Source organism: Saccopteryx leptura, chromosome 8 (assembly GCF_036850995.1).
Source record: "Saccopteryx leptura isolate mSacLep1 chromosome 8, mSacLep1_pri_phased_curated, whole genome shotgun sequence".
Taxonomy (NCBI): Eukaryota; Metazoa; Chordata; class Mammalia; order Chiroptera; family Emballonuridae; genus Saccopteryx; species Saccopteryx leptura.
The window spans coordinates 69,959,427-69,981,357 of NC_089510.1; the positions used below are offsets into that span (position 1 = coordinate 69,959,427).

The window sequence follows — 21,931 nt, forward strand, 5'->3', positions numbered from 1 at the left end:
TTTATAATATAATTTTTTTTCTAAAAAATATATATATGTATTTTCTTTTTGGTCTAAGGGGCATTACCCAAAGTTTGTTTCATTTTCTGATTATCACTATGGAATTATATAAAAAAAGAAAATAACCTTGCTTTTCCTGCCAAGTAGGTACATGGTGTAGAAACAAACTGGCAAATGTTATTGGTGGGTTAGGAATCCTCTAGACTTTCTGATTTCATGCAGGTTTTGGGTGCTGGAACTTTGGACTCTTCTGGCTCTTATTCTTTTTTTTTTTTTTTTTTGTATTTTTCTGAAGCTGGAAACCGGGAGAGACAGTCAGACAGACTCCCGCATGCGCCCGACCGGGATCCACCCGGCACGCCCACCAGGGGCGAAGCTCTGCCCACCAGGGGGCGATGCTCTGCCCTTCTGGGGCGTCGCTATGTCGCGACCAGAGCCACTCTAGCGCCTGGGGCAGAGGCCAAGGAGCCATCCCCAGCGCCCGGGCCATCTTTGCTCCAATGGAGCCTTGGCTGCGGGAGGGGAAGAGAGAGGCAGAGAGGAAGGGGGGGGGGAGAATGGAGAAGCAAATGGGCGCTTCTCCTATGTGCCCTGGCCGGGAATCGAACCCGGGTACCCCGCACGCCAGGCCGACGCTCCACCGCTGAGCCAACCGGCCAGGGCCCTGGCTCTTATTCTTTGCCACCAAGAATTTTGCAACTGGTTTGGTCTTTTAAAAACCAAAACAAGCCATTCCCTTAAGTTCTGCTCATGGTAAAACCAGTATCTTTAGTCCTCCACTTTGCAGTTCTATTTTTATTTCATGAGGCCCCCTTATCTGTTGGAAAAATATGGTCATGGCTTTCTTTTTTTTTTTTTCTTTTTTACAGAGAGAGGGATAGACAGGGACAGACGGACAGGAACGGAGAGATGAGAAGCATCAATCAGTTTTTGTTGTACGTTGCAACACTTTAATTGTTCATTGATTGCTTTCTCATACGTGCCTTAACCACGGGCCTTCAGCAGACTGAGAAACCCCTTGCTCAAGCCAGCGAGCTTGGGCTCAAGCTGGTGAGCTTTTTGCTCAAACCAGATGAGCCCTTGCTCAAGCTGGCGACCTCGGAGTCTCGAACCTGGGTTTTCCGCATCCCAGTCTGATGCTCTATCCACTGTGCCACCACCCGGTCAGGCGGTCATGGCTTTCTATGCCTATGGTTATCCTTAGTACTGCAGTGGGCCAAACTGCCTAACCTCGGTCTTCTTCAGCAGTATTCTCATCCAGTCTTTACTCTTCCATATACAGTATAAAGACCAGCCTGTGAGTTTCATGAACTCGCTGGGATTTTAATCAGAATTATCAATATGAAGAGAAGTGATATCTTTATAATATCTATCCATGAAAATGGTAAACTACGCTCTTTAGTTCTTTTATGTCTTTTAATAAAGTTTTTATCATTCTTCATGTAAGGCTAGCATGTCTTTATTTATTTTTATTTATTTATTTATTTTTTCCTGAAGTTAGAAGTGGGGAGGCAGTCAGAGAGACTCCCACATGCACCTGACCAGGATCCACCCGGCATGCCCACCAGGAGGTGATGCTCAGACCCTCGGCATTCCTCTGTTTCAGCCAGAGCCATTCTAGCGCCTGAGGTGGAGGCCATGGAGCCATCCTCAGTGCTTGGGCCAACCCTGCTCCAAAGGAGCCTTGGCTACAGGAGGGGAAGAGATAGAGAGGAAGGAGAGGGGGAGGGGTGGAGAAGCAGATGGGCGCTTCTCCTGTGTGCCCTGACCGGGAATTGAACTCAGGACTTCCACATGCCAGGCCGACGCTCTACCACTGAGACAACCGGCCAGGGCCTTTAATTTATTATATATCTACTGCTATAATAAATATATATATTTTTTTAAATCATGTTTTCTAATTTTGTGGCTGTTACACAGAAACAACTGACTTCTGCATATTGATATTATAGTCAACCTTACTAAGTTCTCTCATTAACTCTAAAACTATCAAAAATTGTTTTAGATTTTTCTATGTAGACATTAATATCTGTTAATGACATTTTGTTTCTTATTTCCTTTTTTTTTATTTATTCATTTTAGAAATGAGAGAGAGAGGGAGAGAGAGAGAGGAGAGAGAGACAGAGAGAGAGAAAGGGGGAGGAGAAGGAAGCATCAACTCCCACATGTGCCTTGACCAGGCAAGCCCAGGGTTTCGAACTGGCGACCTCAGCATTTCCAGGTCGACGCTTTATCCACTGCGCCACCACAGGTCAGGCTTGTTTCTTATTTTCTAATCCATATACTTTTTAAGTTTTTAAGTCTGACTACATTAATTAGTATCTCCAAGACCAATGTTGAAGTAATGAAACCAAGCATCTCTTGTCTTGTTTCTAATTCTGAAGGGAAGACTTTTAAGTTTACCAATGAGTATATCTGCTGTAATTTTTCTGAAGATATTCTTTATCTGAATTAGCTAATTCCAAGTCTGACATGAAGAGTTATCACAAATAAATGTTGAGTTATGTCAAATGTTGTCAAATGAGAGGGAAAGGGAGAAAGAGAAGGAAAGGAAGAGAGGGAGGGAGGGACAAGGAGGGAGGGGAGGAAGAGGAGGGGGGGGGCTTCAACTCATTGCTCCACTCAGTTGTGCACTGATTGCTTTTCATATGTGCCTTGACTGGGGGTCAAACCAGTGACCTTGGGCTCAAGCAGGCAACCTCAGGATTGTGTCAACAACTCGAGAGTTAAGCTAGTGACCCCATGCTCAAACTGACAACCCTGATCTCAAGGCAGCAACCCTGGGCTCGAACCAGAGACTTTGAGTTTCACACTGCCGACCTCAGCCTTCTGAGTCAACACTCAATTCACTGCACCGTCACTGGTCAGGCAGGAAACAATATTTTTACATTATTGGAATACACTGGGGAACAAATTTTTTTTTTTTAATTTTCTATTGCATGAGGTTTTAGAACTGTTTTTATATATTTCTGCATCGCTGATTCCAAATCTGAAATCCGTTTTTGGTGCATGCTCTAGTTTTTATGCAATTTTAATTTCTTTTTGTTATAGTTAATGGCATGCCTTGGTTTTTAAATTGGAGTTAAAGGGCAATGACTCTTGGATTGAACATAACCACAAGGCAATTAATGTTTTACAAACATCACTTTTACATAATTGTAGTTATTTTTAAATGTAAAAAATTATCTGATAAAAACACCTTCTTATTTTAAGATTGAATCATAGCTTCTTCGAGTAGGCATAAATGTAAGAATAGTACTGACACTTTCTGTTATATATGTGGCTGTTATTTCAATGTCAAAGGCGCAATATTTCAGCATTTCCTATTTTCACGTTCCCCTTAGCGATCAAGACAAGAATTGGGCTCCTCATATTATGTGTCATGATTGTGAGGAAATGCTTCGTGACTGGACAAAAGGAAAATGCAAAGGAATGCCTTTTGGTATTCCCATGGTTTGGCGTGAACCTAAGGACCACAGCAGTGACTGTTATTTCTTTTTTTTTTTCTTTTTCTTTTTTTTTGCAGTGACTGTTATTTCTGTCTGATCCATACAAAGGGCATCAGCAAGAAAAAACAGCATACGATCGCATATCCTAATATTCCTTCAGCAATACGACCTATCCCACACTCTGAGACACTCCCGGTTCCAGTTTTCAATGGTTTTATTTCTTCTAAGGACGAAGAAAGTGAACATGGTGATCAAGTGTATTTTAATAAGATGTATGAGGAAATGGTTGTAGAATCTGAAGGGTCTTCTTCTGATGCCAAGCAGTCATTAACCCCTCAGCAGTTTAGCCAACCTGAATTGAATGACTTAGTAAGAGATTTGGGGCTATCAAAGAAAGCAGCTGAGTTATTATCCTCCAGGCTTCAAGAAAAGAATGTACTTCACTGGTCAGCTAAAGTATCCCATTTCAGGAAGCATGAACAAATTTTTGTGGACTTTATTCCGAAGACACTTTGTTTACTGTCATATCAGTCTTCTCAGCCAGCTAGGTGTTACCACTTACAGTCCAACAGAATGGCGGCTATTTCTTGACAGCTCTAAACAGAGTCTGAAATGTTTTCTCTTACACACAGTAATGTTTATGCAGCGGTTCCAACTGGTTATTCAACTCATCTGCGAGAAGATTATAATGACATAAAATTTGTCCTCGACTTTCTGAAGTATTAGGAGCATAACTGGATCATTTATGTGGATCTTAAAACGGTAAATTTCCTGCTAGGACAACAGAGAGGTTTCACGAAGTATCCTTGCTTTCTATGTTTATGGGACAGCCAAGCTCAAGAGAAACACTGGACACAGAAGGAGTGGCCGAAACGTGAAGCTCTGGAAGTAGGGATGCAAAATATTGTGAGTGAACCTGTAGTTAATCGAGACAGAATCATTTTTCCCCACTTCATATCAAACTTGGCTTAATGAAGCAGCTTGTTCAGGCTTTGAATAGAGAAAGTGAATGCTTTCAACATATTATTTCTGCTTTTCCTGCCTTGTCTTTTGAGAAGATAAAAGCAGGCGTATTCGATGAACCTCAAATTCGAACCCTCATACGTGACGAAGAATTTGCCAGGAAGATGAATAAGGAGGAGAAAGCAGCATGGCAGTCTTTTGTGGCAGTTACAAAGAACTTCCTTGGCAACAAAAAAGCAGAAAACTATGAACTTCTGGTTCAAAGGATGCTGTTGGCTTTCCGCGACATTGGTTTTAACATGAGCGTTAAGATTCACTTCCTGGCCTGACCAGGCGGTGGAGCAATAGATAAAGCATCGGACTGGGACACGGAGGACCCAGGTTCGAAACCTAGAAGTCACCAGCTTGAGCGCGGGCTCATCTGGTTTGAGCAAAGCTCACCAGCTTGGACCCAAGGTTACTGGCTTGAGCAAGGAGTCATTCGCTCTATTGTAGCCCTCCTGGTCAAGGCACATATGAGAAAGCAATCAATGAACAACTAAGGTGCCGCAATGAAGAACTAATGCTTCTCATCTCTCTCCCTTTCTGTCTGTCTGTCCCTATCTGTCCCTCTCTCTGACTCTGTCTCTAGAGTCAAAAGAAAAAAAAGATTCACTTCCTGAACAGTCACCTTGATAAGTTTCCCGAAAATCTTGGAGCTGTTAGTGATGAGTAGACTACTGCTGGAGCATCAAACAAGATTGTCGTCAATAAGTACACAAACGCAAGAGCTACAAACACAAATTTTTGCCTGAATAGAATTTAAATAAGTTTTGTGCAAATTTTATGATTAAAATAGTGTTTTAATATGTTCTATTTCGAAATTGTAGACAAATTATGATGTAATCATATCTTTTAGTGTATTAGTGTATTTACTGCATTATATAAATTATTATATTTTCACAAAGATGATGCCCAAGAAGACATTCTACTTCATTATGTTAAACTAAATGTTGAAAATTTTACAATAAGATGAAAACCTAAAATCTTGAATTGCAGAAAAACTGTAGCTTACAGAGAAAAACTAATGTCAGATTTGAGATCAGCACACTCGAATTAGGTTAAGAACAAGTGTTTTTGTGGATGCAACAAAAATTTTGTTCTCCAGTGATATTTATATCTTTAACCATTCCTAGATTCTTGCCAAAAATGTTCAACAGTCCCACATGTAGCATAAGATCATACTGTTAAAGAGACAGCTCTTTAACTTGGAGGAATTCTGTCCACAAGACCTGCTCTGCAACCATTTGCTACATATTAAAAACATTTCAGTTTGATGAACTAAACACTTTTCAAAAGAATCAAAGGTTCCTCCAAACTTATCCACACTTACATGCTTGCTGAAATACACTATTTGTATAAAAACTCATGTCTTAGAAATTTTCACCAAGCACAATTTTACTCTGTCAAAGATCAGCAGACACACTAAGGCAGAATCTCAATTTTCTAGACCTAGTTTACTTTTAAAACAACTGAGAAGCCTGACCTGTGGTGGCGCAGTGGATAAAGTGTCAACCTGGAATGCTGAGGTTTCCGGTTCAAAACCCCGGCCTTGCCTGCTCAAGCATGTATGGGAGTTGATGTTTTCTGCTCCTCCCCCACTTCTCTCTCTCTCTCTCTCTCTCTCTCTCTCTCTTTCTCTCTTTCTCTCCCCTCTCTAAAATGAATAAAATCTTTAAAAACAAAACAAAACAACTAAGTTTGTGAAATAGAATCCCTGAGCCCTCTATCTACTGTAATACTGTGATAAGAGTATGCCAGAGTTATATTAACATAAATGGATAACTGAAAACAAGACAATTCAACTCGCTACTTACTTGGACACATTGCCCACTACTATTGTTTTCTTTATGAAAAGTCGTGAAGTCTCATCTCCTGTAAGATCAGCATTCCGTTGCTCTGTTTTATGGGAGCCAGTAATACTAGAAGCATCCTGAAAGAAATCATAATTTTCATTTTCAATTTGGACAATTTCCAGAAACTGCAAAATCATTCAAGGTATGAATGGAATGAACAGATTTCTTTTAATTACAGAATTCTCTGGCTTTGTGGCACCTCAGAGCACAAAAGAACAATTTTATTATAACTTTTGCACTGGTTGAGACAAAAGGTATATACACTATAATTCCACATGTCTGTGTGTATGTTCTTAATAGGCATCCACATCTGCTTTGTATATGCAAATAGAATGTGGAAGAGTACATAAGAAACTATTGAATGGTAAACCTCTGGGAAATTGGAATGGGGAAAATGCTCAATGGATTTACTTTCTTTTCAACTTTCTATACTATCAAAATATTTTCAATGAGAATATAAATACAGTGGGGAATTTAAAGTTTGATTATGGAGAAAGATGCCAGGTTTATTTAAATCCCAGTTCTTCCATTTACTCAATGTGTAATTTTGGGTAATTATTTAACTTGTCTCAATTTCCTTACCTATAAAGATGATCAAAGTTTCTACCTCACACAATTGTTTTGTACAGTTTTTAGAAAAGTACGTGCAACACAGTAAGTACTAAATATGTTACATAAACATGGGCATGTATATTACATAAAAGATGATAAATTTGCAAATCCTATGATCAACACAACCTAATGTTTTTTAAATTATAAAAAGAAAAACATACAGCTTGACCAGGCAGTGGCGCAGCGGATAGAGCGCCGGACTGGGATGCGGAGGACGCAGGTTCGAGACCCCGAGGTCACCAGCTTGAGCCCAAGGTCGCTGGCTTGAGCAAGGGGTTACTCGGTCTGCTGAAGGCCCATGGTCAAGGCACATATGAGAAAGCAATCAATGAACAACTAAAGTGTCACAACGAAAAACTATTGATTGATGCTTCTCATCTCTCTCTGTTCCTGTCTGTCTATCCCTATCTATCCCTCTCTCTGACTCTCTCTGTCTCTGTTTAAAAAAAAAAAAGAAAAACATACATAATATTTTTCCAGAAATAATAATGAAAAAGACAAGTAAATCCAAACATTAACAGTTCTGATTTTTGAGTGGAGGCATTATAATTTTTCTATTCATTCTTCCTTTTCTGTAGTTTAAATTGTTAGCAATGAACACATGAATTTGTAATCAGAAAAGAATTTTAATTTCATTTTTATTAAAAATAAATCAAATTTGCCTAACCAGGTGGCGGTGAAATGGATAGAGCATCAGCCTGAGATTCTGAGGTCCCAGGTTCAAAACCCCAAGGTTGCTGGCTTGAGTGTAGGCTCACCAGCTTAAGCACGGGATCATAGACATGAGCCCATGGTCGCTGGCTTGAGCCCAAGGTTGTTGGCTTGAGCAAAGGGTCACTGGCTCAGCTGAAGTCCCCCATTCAAGGCACATATGAGAAGCAATCAATGAACAACTGAAGTGCTGCAACTATGAGCTGATGCTTCTCATTTCTCTCCCTTCTTGTCTGTCCCTGTCTCTCTCTCTCTCTTGCTAAAAATAAATGAATAAATAAATAAATAAAATCCTTAATGTCTGAGAATATCCTTTATTACAGAATACTTGGCTGAGAAAAACAATTGGTCTCATATCTACAGCCACATATTATACCAAGAAGTTCAGAGAGCAATAAATGGTTTTAATTCTATTTATTATTCATCAAATTTCCTCTAGTTATCAAAGCATCTCAGAATATAAAGTTTCACAGAGGAAAATATTGAAGAATTACTGCTCTTGAGAATAAGCATGCCAAGTGGAAAGACCTCGGGCAAGGGCACAGCCCTGCCAACTCCTCCAGGTTTCTTCCACATCTATGTGAATAGCACTGGAGCTATGCCATGCACAAGAACCCTGAACTTTAAAATCAGAAAGACACAAGTTTAGCTCTCAGTTCTGATACTTAAGATTAAAATAACTTGATCTCATTGAGACTCATTTTCCCCATCTCTAACAGGGATATAATTGACTTATTTCCCAGGGCTCCTACGAAGGTTAACGGAAATAACATGTGCATATTCTGAGAAATACTAGTTCCCTTCTTCAGTGTCTCTCTCCCATCCATCCAACCATACCCTTCCAGTATTTCGACTTGGTCTCTGTTCGATGTTATTTGAGAACCTTTCCTCTATATCCATATTGCTGTTGTTGTCTTTGTCAGATAAGAAGTCATTGTGTTGAGATAAAGAATCACTTTCAGAATGATTGGCTGATGGTGTTTCTGATCTCTGATTAGCAGGAGATGATGATCTTGATGGGGATTCCAAAAATTTCTTGATAGCAGGATGATTAAAAACCATTGTATCACATGTCTTTGATCCCTAAAAAAAAAAAAGGACAGCAATAAAAAAAACTTTAATCAAATTCAACAAAAATAGGTAAAATTTTTATCTTTTCAAAACCCTTATTTATTTCAGAATAATGCTTAAAATTTTTCAAAATCTCTCCACACCCATAAAAAGAAGTCTAAACTCCTGAATAAAATGAGCGAGTGCTAAATAACTATGCAAAGGTCCTAACACCAAAAGCTAAGTATACAAGTCCTCTGAAGGTAAATGAAAAATAAAGGTAAATATATAGTAACATATAGAAAGCAAAATTTGCCTTAAAAAAGAAGTTTCAGGCCCTGGCTGGTTGGTTCAGTGGTAGAGCATCACCCTGACGTGTGAATGCCCCAGGTTTGATTCCTGGTCAGGGCACACAGGAGAAGCAACCACTTGCTTCTGCACCCCCCCAATCTCCTCCCACAGCCATGGCTTCATTGGTTCAAGCGAGTTGGCCTTGGGTGCTGAGGATGGCGCCAAGGCCTCTGCCTCAGGTGCTAAAAACTGGCTCTGTTGCTGAGCAATGGAGCAAAAGCCCCAGATGTGCAGAGTATCGCCCCCTAATGGGCTTAGCAGGTGGATCCCAGTCAGTGCACATGCGGGAGCCTGTTTCTCTGCCTTCCTTCCTCTCATTAAAAATAAAAAACATTTTTAAAAAAGTTTCCATTGCTTTACATAAACACAACAGCTCTGAAAATAACATTCCTGTAATTAATATATATTTTTTTAAATTTTTATTAAGTGAGAGGTAGAGGAGGCAGAGTGACAGGCTCCCACATGAGCCCTGACCAGGATCCACTTGGCAAGCTCCCTACCAGGCTATACTCTGCCCATTTGGGGCCACTGCTCCGTTGCTCAGCAACTAAGCTATTTTAGCACCTGAGGCAAGTCCATGGAGCCATCCTCAGCACCCAGGGCCAACCTGTTCAACCATTAAAGCCATACTGCAGGAGGGAAATAGAAAGAGAGAAAGAGAGAGAGAGAGAGAAGGGGGAGGGGGAAGGGGGAGAAGCAGATGGTCATTTATCCTGAGTGCCCTGACCGGGAATCGAACCTGGGACTTCCACACACTGGGCCGACGCTCTACTGCTGATCCAACCAGCCAGGGCCTATAATTAATATAAAGATAAAAAATATATGCATTTGTTAAATGGTTCTCACATAAGAAGAAAATGTAGTACTATATATAATGCTTTTAAATGATTAATATTGACATAAAGTTTGCCCTCAATTCAGAATTGAATCCTAGAGTATTTTTCTCTATTTTGTTACCTGCAAAGGAAATACAGTGTGTTCTGTTATATAATGTGTAACACTGTAAAGCTACCTTCCTAGGGAACCCAGCTTTTCAAAACTGTGCTATTGCCTGACCTGCGGTGGCACAGTGGATAGAGCACTAACCTGAAATGCTAAGGTCTCCAGTTCAAAACCCTGAGCTTGCCAAGTCAAGGCACATATGACAAAACAACCAATGAACAACTAGAGGGAAGCAGCTACTTCTCAAATTCCCTCCCTCCTGTCTCTGTAAAATCAATAAATAAAATCTTTAACCAAAAAAGAAAAAAAAAACCAAAAATGTGCTATTTAAATAACTTTTAGAAAGAAAAAAAGAGCCAGAGACTAGTGTTTCAGAGTCAAACAAATAAAGTTGTTGAATTTCAATAATTAAAGTATCTTTTAGAGCTATAAATGTATTTTGTTACAACAAACTTAAAAATAATTAAATTGCAGATCATAATAAACAAAAGTATACCTAATATCCTTGAATATATCCTAATCAGAATATAACAAGATAAAAATCAGTGTATTTCTAGACCATAAAATAGCACAATTCGAAACTGCTAATAGTAAAAACAGAAAGAAAAAGGAATAAACATTAAATGAATAACCAGCTATTCGGAGTAGTTACAGTCCTACATCACTCAACCACTAGAAAACGATGACCATCTTGTTGAATCCATTATTAAGCCACATAACAGATGACATCAAAATCTGCCCTGAGTTAAATAGTGTCTCTCAAAAATTCATGTCAACTCTAAACCTGTGAATGTGACTTTATTTGGAAATGGAATCTTTGCAGATGTACTCAAGTTAAGATGACCAAATCCAATGCCTAGTGTGCTTTCAAGAGGAAAACCTGAACAGAGAATGAGAGGATACACAGAGGGAAAACATCCCTGAGAAGACAGAGGCAGAAATCAGTGATGCAGCTATAAAACAAGGGACACCAAGCACTGCCAGCAACCACTACAAGCTAGGAGACAGCTAGGAAGGCTCTTAGGGAGAACCCTTCCTGGTCTTCTGTGACAATAAATTCCTGTTGTTTAAAGTCAATGAAACTTGGCCCTGGCCGGTTGGCTCAGCGGTAGAGCGTCGGCCTGGCGTGCGGGGGACCCAGGTTCGATTCCCGGCCAGGGCACATAGGAGAAGCGCCCATTTGCTTCTCCACCTCCCCCTCCTTCCTCTCTGTCTCTCTCTTCCCCTCCCGCAGCCAGGGCTCCATTGGAGCAGGGATGGCCCGGGCGCTGGGGATGGCTCCTTGGCCTCTGCCCCAGGCGCTAGAGTGGCTCTGGTCGCGGCAGAGCGACGCCCCGGAGGGGCAGAGCATCGCCCCCTGGTGGGCAGAGCGTCGCCCCTGGTGGGCGTGCCGGGTGGATCCCGGTCGGGCGCATGCGGGAGTCTGTCTGACTGTCTCTCCCTGTTTCCAGCTTCAGAAAAAAAATTTAAAGAAATAAATAAATAAATAAATAAAAAATTAAAGTCAACGAAACTTGTAGTAATTCGTTATGGTAGCTCCAGAAAAGTAGTTCAGATTCATGTTTTATGGAAACTCCTATAATAGGAGAAATACCTACCTACCATCTAAAATTAAACTCAGCCTGACCTGTGGTGGTTCAGTGGATAAAACGTTGACCAAGAACGCTGAGGTCACTGGTTCGAAACCCTGGGATTGCCTGGTCAAGGCACATATGGGAGTTGATACTGTCTACTCTTCTCCCCTTCTCTCTCTCTCTCTATTTCTCTCTCTGTTTCTTTCCCTCCCTCCCTTCTCTAAAAATAAATAAAAATTTAAAAAATAGTAATAAAATAAAATTAAATAATACTCCAGATTTCTCTAAGACAGCCAATACCAGGTACCCTACAGCTCCACAGGATGACATGAAAGCCTAAACATGAAAGGCACCTTTTATCTGTGAAACCACAAGGAATGATGCAAAGCAGCATGCCATCCTACCAATCCCCATGCTCACAAGTCAGCACTGTCCAAAAGAAGAGCTACCTAATTCTAACTGGAAAAAAAATAGGAAAACAAAGTTATGCTGAAATTATCAAAATGTTAAATCATCCTTTCCATCTCCATTCAATCTTATTTCCACCCTCTATAACTGGAGCAATCTAGCTAAATGAACAGTAACCAAATGATTACACTTATAACAGCAGGACAACATGACTATTATATCTCCTGATGTGAAACAACAGAAGGTATCTAGCATCACCTATAAAGTATTACTGCTAGAAAGATTTAACCTTGCTCAGTGGTAGAGCATCAGCCTGGCGTGCAGGAGACCTGGGTTCGCTTCCCGGCCAGTGCACACAGGAGAAGTGCCCATCTGCTTCTCCACCCTTTCCCCTCTCCTTCCTCTCTATCTCTCTCTTCTCTTACAGCAGCCAAGGCTCCACTGGAGCAAAGTTGGCCCGGGTGCTGAGGATGGCTCTGTGGTCTCTGCCTCAGGCACTAGAATGGCTCTGATTGCAGCAAAGTAACACCCCAGATGGGCAGAGCATTGCCCCCTTAGTGGGCTTGCTGGGTGGATCCTGGTCAGGTGCATGCGGGAGTCTGTCCGCCTCCCCTCCGTTTCTCACTTCAGAAAAATAAAAAAATTAAAAAAAAGATTTTACCTTAATCTTTTTTTTTTGTTATTCAGTGAAAGGAAAGGAGGCAGAGACAGACTTCCACATGCGCCTGAATCGAGATCCACCCAGCAAGCCCACTAAGGAGCGATGCTCTGCCCATCTGGGGCATTGCTCCGTTGCTCAGCAACCGAGCTCTTCTTAGCACGAGGCAGAGGTAATGAAGCCATACTCAATGCCCAGGGCCAACTCGCTCCAATCAAGCCACAACTGCAGGAGAAGGAGGGGAACAGAGAGTGAAAGAGAGAGAGAAGCGAGAGGGGGCAGGATGGAGAAGCAGACATGCATTCTCCTAGGTACCCTGATTGGAAATCAAACCCAGGACATCACATGCCGGGCTGATGCTCTACCACTTAGCCAACCGGCCAGGGCCACCTTAATCTAACTTTAGACTTGACTTCCAGTTTACAGAAGAATAGAAAGAATGAAGGAATAATCCGAGGGAAAAAAATAAATTCAAAGTGTGGGATATTCTACAAGATAAATGGTTTGGTCTCTTCAAATAAGTCAATACTGGGGTGGGGTGGGGTGATGGGGGCAGCATCTTGAGCTACAGAAGGAACACATGATCTAATTAATCAGTGCTTCTCTTGATTTAAGTCAGCAAACAAAAAAGAACCCAGAAAACAGTACCTCTGAAATGGAGAAACCTACTGGCCACACCTGCACCAACGATGAAAAGTTACCACCACTAATACTGGGGCAAACTGACCTCATGGATTTTCTGATATGCATTGAGAAGACTACCTCTCTATGTGGTATTTCTGCCAAAAAGTTGAATCTAATCACAGTGACATCAGACAACCCTAAACTGAAGGACATTCTACAAAGTAACTGGCCTGTATAATTCAAATATTAAAGTCAAAGAAAGTTTTAGGAGATTTAAAGCGACTAAAGAGGACAACTATATAAATGCACTGTGTGATCCTGGACAGGATCCTGGAGATGGAGACATAGTTATAAAATACAATACTGGGATAACTGGTGAAACTTGGATATGGACCACAAATTAGTGTGTGTGTGTGGGGGGGGGGGGGGGGGGAGGCAGAGAACAAGTCCAGATAAAATGAAACTAGAGACACAAAATAGCGAAATGTAGCCATTAACCTTGATTAGATACTTGTTCCAAAAAAAGAGCTTTTGGGGACAACTGGAAAACTTGAATATGGACTGATTAACAGATTACATTAATGAATCGTCCTTCTCTTAGGTATTATGACTATACAGAAGAATGGCCTTTAGGAGATACATTAGAGGTGAAGTGTCATGATGCCTGGAACTTATTTTCAAATGTTTTAGGAAAAAACAAAATAGATAAAGCAAATATGGCAACAAAATGTTAAAATTGCTGAATCTAGGTGATACATTAACAAGTGCTTATTGTAACTTTTTTGTGTGTATCTGAAATTTTTCACAAAAAGTAAGGGGGAATATCAGGGCTTCTTGAAGAGGGCAGATCTACTGAAACAAAAAATGGCTATTTATTAGCAGTAAAAGGTCAGAAGAAAGTGAGTCAATCCAAAGCCAACCATAATCAAATAAAGAGGAATAAGGCAAGTTATTTTCATATCTGCAAAGCCTAACAACACTGATAAATATTTGTAGGAGAAGGATTAAGGGAAAAAAACGTTACTTAGGCTTGTTAACAATGTAGAGAGGTATGATTAAAGAAAGGCTTATGGTTGAACACCGTATGCACATTCCCAGAAAAGTAGGCTAGCTTGCTGAATTCTAAAGGTCAACATAAGAAATGTTTCCAAAGCCAGAATTCACATCAACACTAACTCCCCTGTCCACAACAAAGGTGGGTGGCTGGAAAGGACTGCATGAGGAAAACTTACCTCAGAGACTTTGAGAAGACCTGCAGAAGCATAGTAGTTTGCAACAATGCAGGCACGCAGTTTATCCATCATCCTCCTTGCCTCAATTAGTCGCTAAAAACAAATATAATTCATTACTTTTAAAAATGGAAATGACAGGATATAAAAATAATTCATAAAATAAGAAATGCAAATGACCAAAAAAAGCTCAACCTCTCTAATAATCAAAGACAAATCAAAATGACCATTTTCCACTTCTCTGAACTGGCAAAGGATCCGAAAGCGTGACAGAAGCCAGTGTTTCTGCGAGAGTATACAGACATGTTAATAGTATGTATGCCCGTGCATAATCACTGAAATGTGCACAAAGACGGGAGCACAGGCCCTGGCTGGTTAGCTTAGCTGTTTAATGCATCATAGTGCTGTGCCTAGGTTGCAGGTTCCACACCCCTCCACCCACCCCCCGTCTGGGCACATATACAGGAGTCAACCAACAACTGCATAAAGAGTAGAACAACAAATCAATGCTTTTTTCTAAGATCAATTTTAAAAATAGTTAAAAAAAATAAAGGCCCTGGTAGGGTTGCTCAGTGGATAAAGCTTTGTCCTAATGCACTGAGGTCACAGGTTCGATCCCTACTTGGGGCACATACAAGAAGCAATCAATAAGTGTACAATTAAATGGAACAACAAGTTGATAATTCTCTCTCAAATTAATGGGAAATTTTTTTTTTAATTAATATAAAGTTTGAGCATAAAAGCAAAGGGGAATTATTTTGGGGGGTGAAATTTTAGATAATTTTTTACCTTTTCCTGCAAAAAATTTTTTTTTCTAAACATGAAAAAGCTCTTTTTAAAAATAACAACAACAAACGACAAAAATAAATCATGATTCTATCTCAATAGGTTTTTTTCAAGTCATTATATATATATTTTTTTCAATAGCTTTGGTTTTTTTAACTTATCATTATTATACCTGGTCAATGACTTCAATTTCATGTTCCTTATTCTTCATTTCAAGTGCAAATTGTTCCTTGATAATAGTCTCAATCTTCTGCACAGCAGCATCTCGAGCTACAGAAGGAACACATGACCTAATTAGTCAGTGCTTCTCTTGATTTAAGTCAGCAAACAAAGAAGAACCCAGAAAACAGTACCTCTGAAATGGAGAAACCTACTGGCCACACCTGCACCAACGATGAAAAGTTACCACCACTAATACTGGGGCAAACTGACCTCATGGATTTTCTGATATGCATTGAGAAGACTACCTCTCTATGTGGTATTTCTGCCAAAAAGTTGAATCTAATCACAGTGACATCAGACAACCCTAAACTGAAGGACATTCTACAAAGTAACTGGCCTGTATAATTCAAATATTAAAGTCAAAGAAAGTTTTAGGAGATTTAAAGTGACTAAAGAGATAGGACAACTATATAAATGCACTGTGTGATCCTGGACAGGATCCTGGAGATGGAGACATAGTTATAAAATACAATACTGGGATAACTGGTGAAACTTGGATATGGACCACAGATTAGATCATGTAATAGATAAAAGATAAAATTTCCTGCTTTTGATAATTGTACTGTGCTTACATAGAGAATGTCCTTAGGAAATACACAGAAGTGTTTACATGTGTCCAATTTATTTTCCAATGATTTAGAAAGAATGATCTGTATATATATCTGTATGCATGTACACACATGCATGTGTGCATTTGTATGTGTGCACACTCAAACTTGGAGGTGAGAGAGAATGATAAACCAAATGAGGTGAAATGTAAACAATTGATAATTAATCTTAATAAAACACATAGGGGCACTTCTTGCAATTTTCCTCTTCGAAATTATATCAAAATAAAATTACAAAAAAAAAAATTTAAAAAGAAACCCATGAAGATTCTGAGAGAAACATTTGGTGACTTAGGAGAAAGTAAAAAGTTAACTAGAGCAGTAATATGAGAGCCGTTCATAAGAACGCAGGAAGTTTCCTTCTGTAGAGTAGAATCTACCAAGCAGTTGAGCTGTTTCTGATCACAACCACACAAAGGAATGAGTAAAGAAAGAATTCAAAAGAAAAAAAATTCCCCTTACAGTGACAGAATTCAGATGATGACTACTCAAAGTTATATGCAACACAGTCTGCCCCTGGCTGTCTGGCTCAGTGGATGAGAGTGCCAGCCAGCATATGGATGTCCCAGGTTCAATTCCCAGTTAGGGCACACATGAAAGTGACCATCTGCTTCTCTCCTCCTCCCTCTTCCCCTTTCTCCCTCTTCCCCTCTCACAACCAGTGACTTGATTGGTTCAAGCTTGGGCTGCAGGTGCTGAGGATAATCCCACTGGTCCAAGCACAACAGACTCAGGCACCAAAAATAGCTCCGCTGATGCCAGCATCATCCCCAGATGGGGGTTGCCTAGTGGATCCCAGTCTAGGCACATGTGGGAATCAGTGTCATTATCTCCTCCTCTCATTTAAAAAAAAATAAATCATGATATAAAATGTAGCTTAACACAAGGGGGTTAAAAAAGAACCAAATTACTACTTGAACAACCTAAGATTTTACAAACTGATACTATATTTGTAAGTTGAAAAAAATCACCATTCATGCCTTGGAGTATATGTAAATCTGCAGAGAAAATTGTCACTCTTTGATTACTCAGGTCACTTTCTTCCCATAAAATATGCCATTGGACTGGCAATTTAAAACAAGTAATGGTATAAAACATTCTTGTAGATATCTCTGCATAGAGGCAAGTGACCAATTTTTCTCATACTTGAGGTAAAAAATATTTTCTAGTATTGTTGTATTTATCCTTCTTTACATAAACCAGGGGTAGTCAACCTTTTTATACCTACCACCCACTTTTGTATCTCTGTTAGTAGTAAAATTTTCTAACCTCCCACTGGTTCCACAGTACTGGTGATTTGTAAAGTAGGAAAGTAACTTTACTTTATAAAATTTATAAAGCTGAGTGACAGCAAGTTAAAGCACATAATAATTACTTACCAAGTACTTTATGTTGGATTTTTGCTAAGTTTGGCAGAATAAATATTTGTAAAACAACCTACTATAGTTAAATCTATCTTTTTATTTATACTTTGGTTGCTCCGCTACCGCCCACCATGAAAGCTGGAACGCCCACTAGTGGGCAGTAGGGACCAGGCTGACCAGCACTGACATGAACCTTGTATACTGAAACCAGCAGGAACACTTAGGAGAGACTAAACATTTCCTTAGAGACGATAATCATTGCTGGATGTTTTATCTTAAGCTTTCAAAAAGAAACTCTTCTAAATTATCTTTCATGAAATGAGTAAAAACAAAACAGACAACAAACAAAATAAAACAATATAAGCAGCCCTAGCCGGTTGGCTCAGTGGTAGAGCATTGGCCTGGCGTGCAGGAGTCCCGGGTTTGATTCCCGGCCAGGGCACACAGGAGAAGCACCCATATGCTTCTCTACCCCTCCCCCTCTCCTTTCTCCCTGTCTCTCTCTTCCCCTCCTGCAGCCAAGGCTCCACTGGAACAAAGTTGGCCTGGGCACTGAGGATGGCTCTATGGCCTCTGCCTCAGGCGCTAGAATGGCTCTGGTTGCAACAGAGCAATGCCCCAGATGGGCAGAGCATCGCCCCCTGGTGGGCGTGCCAGGTGGATCCCGGTCGGGCACATGCGGGAGTCTGACTGCCTCCCTGTTTCCAACTTCAGAAAAATACAAAAAAAATATATATATATAAGCAAGGGAAAGCATCCTACCAAATATACTTAGAGAAAATTTTTGAAAAATAAAAATATGGTTGAGAATTGGGTAGAATATGGACACCAATAGGAAGAATAGCAAATTGTGACTCAATAACAAAAAAACTGTGCCTGCTGAGTATCTGGGAAATTAAATTAGAACTAAACTAAAATTATGATGTTTATTAATACATTCAGTTTTTCCTATTCTTGTTTTTGTTTTTAAAAAGTCATGTCATGTGATACATTTGAGTTTCATAATTCTTTCATGTTTATTTGGCTTGTTTCTGAAAGGAAACATTTCCTCGTAAATAAAATTACAACTGACTGGAGGGAAAGTTGCACTGAAATGTTTTCACTATTTGGAATTACCACTTGATAATTTTCAGTCCAGAGACTTCAGGGCGGGGGTCAGTATGATTTGATTGCACTTAGAAAAACAGGAATTTTCTTTAAGTTAAACTCTAGGAGTCCTCATCTTTGCAGAGCAGCGACACCTTTTTTTTTTTTTGTAAGAGAGAGAGAGACAAAGAGAGGGACAGATAGGGACAGACAGACAGGAAGGGATAAAGATGAGAAGCATCAATTCTTTGTTGCAGCAACTTAGTTGTTCATTGACTGCTTTCTCGTATGTGCCTTGATGGGGGGGAGGGGGCTATAGCACAGCAAGTGACCCCTTGCTCAAGCCAGCAACCTTGGGCTCAAGCCAGTGACCTTGGGCTTCAAGCCAGCGACCTTTGGGCTCAAGCCAGCAACCCTGAGCTCAAGCTGGTGAGCCTGTGCTCAAGCTGGTGAGCCCGCACTCAAGCTGGTGACCTCAGGGTTTCAAACTTGGGTCCTTTGCATCCCCACTGACACTCTATCCACTGCACCACTGCAGGCACAACACCTTTTCTATGACTGATGCCTTCCTTACTCAGCTATAAGTATTAATTTCTATAGATTTATTATTTAAATGAAAAATAAATTTCAGTAATAATTTGTTTTAAAAACTCAAATTTAGCACCATTTTTTTGAGATAGCTTGAAACATTCTGGGAAATTACCGACACATAATAGATAATCTGCCCTTCAGCTAATTATATGACCTTGAGCAAGTAATTTAATGCTCCTGAGTCACTACTAGCCCTATGTGCAGAGGTAAACTAGATCAATGTTTCCCAAATTCCCATCCTTCACATACCACCTTCAAGATACCTATCACACCAGAGAACCATGTGAAACATCTAATTAAAACAATTAAATAAGCCTGACCAAGTGGTGGTACGGTGGACAGAGCATCAGACTGGAATGCAGAGGACCCAGGTTCAAAACCCCAAGGTCGTGGCTTGAGCACAGGCTCATCTGGTTTGAGCAAGGCTCGCCAGCTTGAGCTCAAGGTCGCTGGCTTGAGCAAGGGGTCACTCGATCTGCTGTAGCCCCCAGTCAAGGCACATATGAGAAAGCAATCAATGAACAACTAAGGATTAATGCTTCTCATCCCGCTCCCTTCCTGTCTTTCTGTCCCTGTCTGTCCATCTCTCTGTCACAAAAAAAACCAAAACAATTAAATAATATTTTTAAATAATTTTAACTTTATCCTTAAAAACAGAAGTTATGAAACTACAAGTCTCATGAAACCATCATCCTAAGACATTAAAATAATATATAACTATTAATATAAAAAACCTGAATCCAAGTACCACCTATAGTCATCTCACAAGATATCACACTGTAGACCACATATCATAAGACTATTACACGTAACATACAACAATAGCTAAAACTTACAGGCTGTCTCATTACTGATGTTTCACTACCTGTTACTTTCTTCTTATGCCACATAACTTACTGAGTTAATCTCTCTCACAAAGCTCTGAATTATACACAACAGTGAAAATGCATTTCATTTTAGCTCCTGTAACTCTCACAGGCAGTCATACGTGCTAACAAATAAACAATTTCCTAAGGCAGGTGAATTCCTACCTGAGTTCTCAATTGCTTTATGCTGCTTATTTGGAAGGGCCACGGATACATCCTCATAATCAGGGTCAGTTTCTTTGATTGTTCGCTTGATTCCAGACATGATGACATCTGTTCTTCACTGTGAAGCAATAATAAACAAATTAATTAATAACACAGCTTGATACTACACTTACATATATGTGTACACACATACAAAGAAAATACTGAAAAAGAATACTAACACATAGTGTGAAAAAAATACCTCTCTTTAAAAAAATAATATTGGCTCACAGAAATTTACTGATAATTTACTCTTGGCAAAAATTGGTAGGATACTACTACTATAAACTTCAAAATAATTTTGTCATAAACTAGAGGTGATTGCAAATGGGGTTTTGAGGCAGGGTAGCCACATCCAAGTATGTTTTGTGAAGCTGCTGTGCTTTCTTCTTCCAATATTTATTTCTCTAGAATTTTCAACCTCATTGTATGTTCTAATTCCTACCTGACCGTATTATACTAAACCATGTTCTTTTTTTGCCTTCAGCTGTGGTAATGGGAAATTAACAAGGCTGATACGTATCAAAAGAAGGAAAAAAGGAAATACTGACACTTAAAAATCTGTGTAAAGATGTCCACATCCCTTCCAAAGCCAAAAGCACAATTATATCATTGCAAAAGTTCTACTAGACACTGTTCCTCTTCCAAAAGCGGTTTCATTAAGCACTTATTAATATTTCATGAATCAGTGTAGGGTATGCTGTCTAGACCAGCACTGTCCAAAAGAAATATAATGTGAACACAAATTTAATATTTTCAAGTGGCCACATTTAAAAGAGGAAAAAGAAATGGGTAAAATTAATTCTAATAATAGTTTATTTAATCAATAAAGCCAAAATATTATTGTTCCAACAATGTAATCAATATAAACAAATAAGCAAAAAAAAAATTTACATTCATATCTTTGTATTAAGTCTTTATAATCCAGTGTGCATTTTAAACTTAGAGCACATCTTAGTCTGGACTAGCCACATTTCAAAGGCTCAATAACCATCCGTGGCTAGTGGTTCCCTTATTGGGCAGCAAGTATGTACTGTTAAAGAACTGGCCCAGCATGGTTACATGAGTTGCCCCATACATACAGCATTCAGCTATGACACAGAAAAGACAAGAGGAGTTTTCTGATTTCCAAACCTCTGCTTTATCACTAACAGAGACTATGTACCTAACCAAAGGCAAAAATGTAATGCTTATTTATTAGGGAATTACAAAGTTTTAGAATAAAATTAATAAAAATGAAATGTTAACTCAAAAATATTTATTTTTTATTCCCTCAAAGTAAAAACAGAACCAGCCATTTAAGAGCCTCTGGGCTCAGTCCAGTTCTCTCTCCTGCCCAGAGAGACTCACTGACCCAGCTGGAAGAAGGGTGCCTGTAATGACATACGCATACGTAAATCCTGGATTTACGAGAACATTCTTTCTATAACTGTTATCTTGTGTAATACCCTAAGCTTTAAAATGCTCTAAAAACCTTCAGCATTAATAAACATACTTAAGCCATTTAATGTTTATTCATCATCATTACCTACCTGCTCTAATTCAGAATATAAGTGAGTATTTTTGTAGAGACCCTGAATTCAATTATTATTTCTTGTTTTTAAAGCTTATAAAAAGTGAGAGTCAAGTCCTACCTTCAGCATTTGGTTGGCAAATAGTCTTAGTTAGCTCGAAAAAAATTTTGGGGAACTTACATGAATACATTTTTTGTTTGGGGTTTTTTTTGTTGGTTTTTTTG

General features: G+C 39.5%; 1 protein-coding gene across 4 annotated transcripts in view; it reads right to left on the reverse strand.

The window, feature by feature from the left end:
- The window catches only part of YEATS2 (YEATS domain containing 2), a 121,054-nt gene that overhangs the window by 72,705 nt on the left and 26,418 nt on the right, over window positions 1-21,931 (reverse strand). For all 4 annotated transcript variants that reach the window (XM_066347210.1, XM_066347212.1, XM_066347208.1 and 1 more), the window contains exons 2-6: window positions 20,155-20,272; window positions 15,425-15,522; window positions 14,470-14,562; window positions 8,468-8,713; window positions 6,269-6,384 (exon numbers count right to left, since the gene is read on the reverse strand). In XM_066347210.1, coding sequence (XP_066203307.1) covers window positions 6,269-6,384; window positions 8,468-8,713; window positions 14,470-14,562; window positions 15,425-15,522; window positions 20,155-20,254 — 653 coding nt within the window. In that variant the 5' untranslated portion in view covers window positions 20,255-20,272. The remainder of the gene's footprint in view (window positions 1-6,268; window positions 6,385-8,467; window positions 8,714-14,469; window positions 14,563-15,424; window positions 15,523-20,154; window positions 20,273-21,931) is intronic.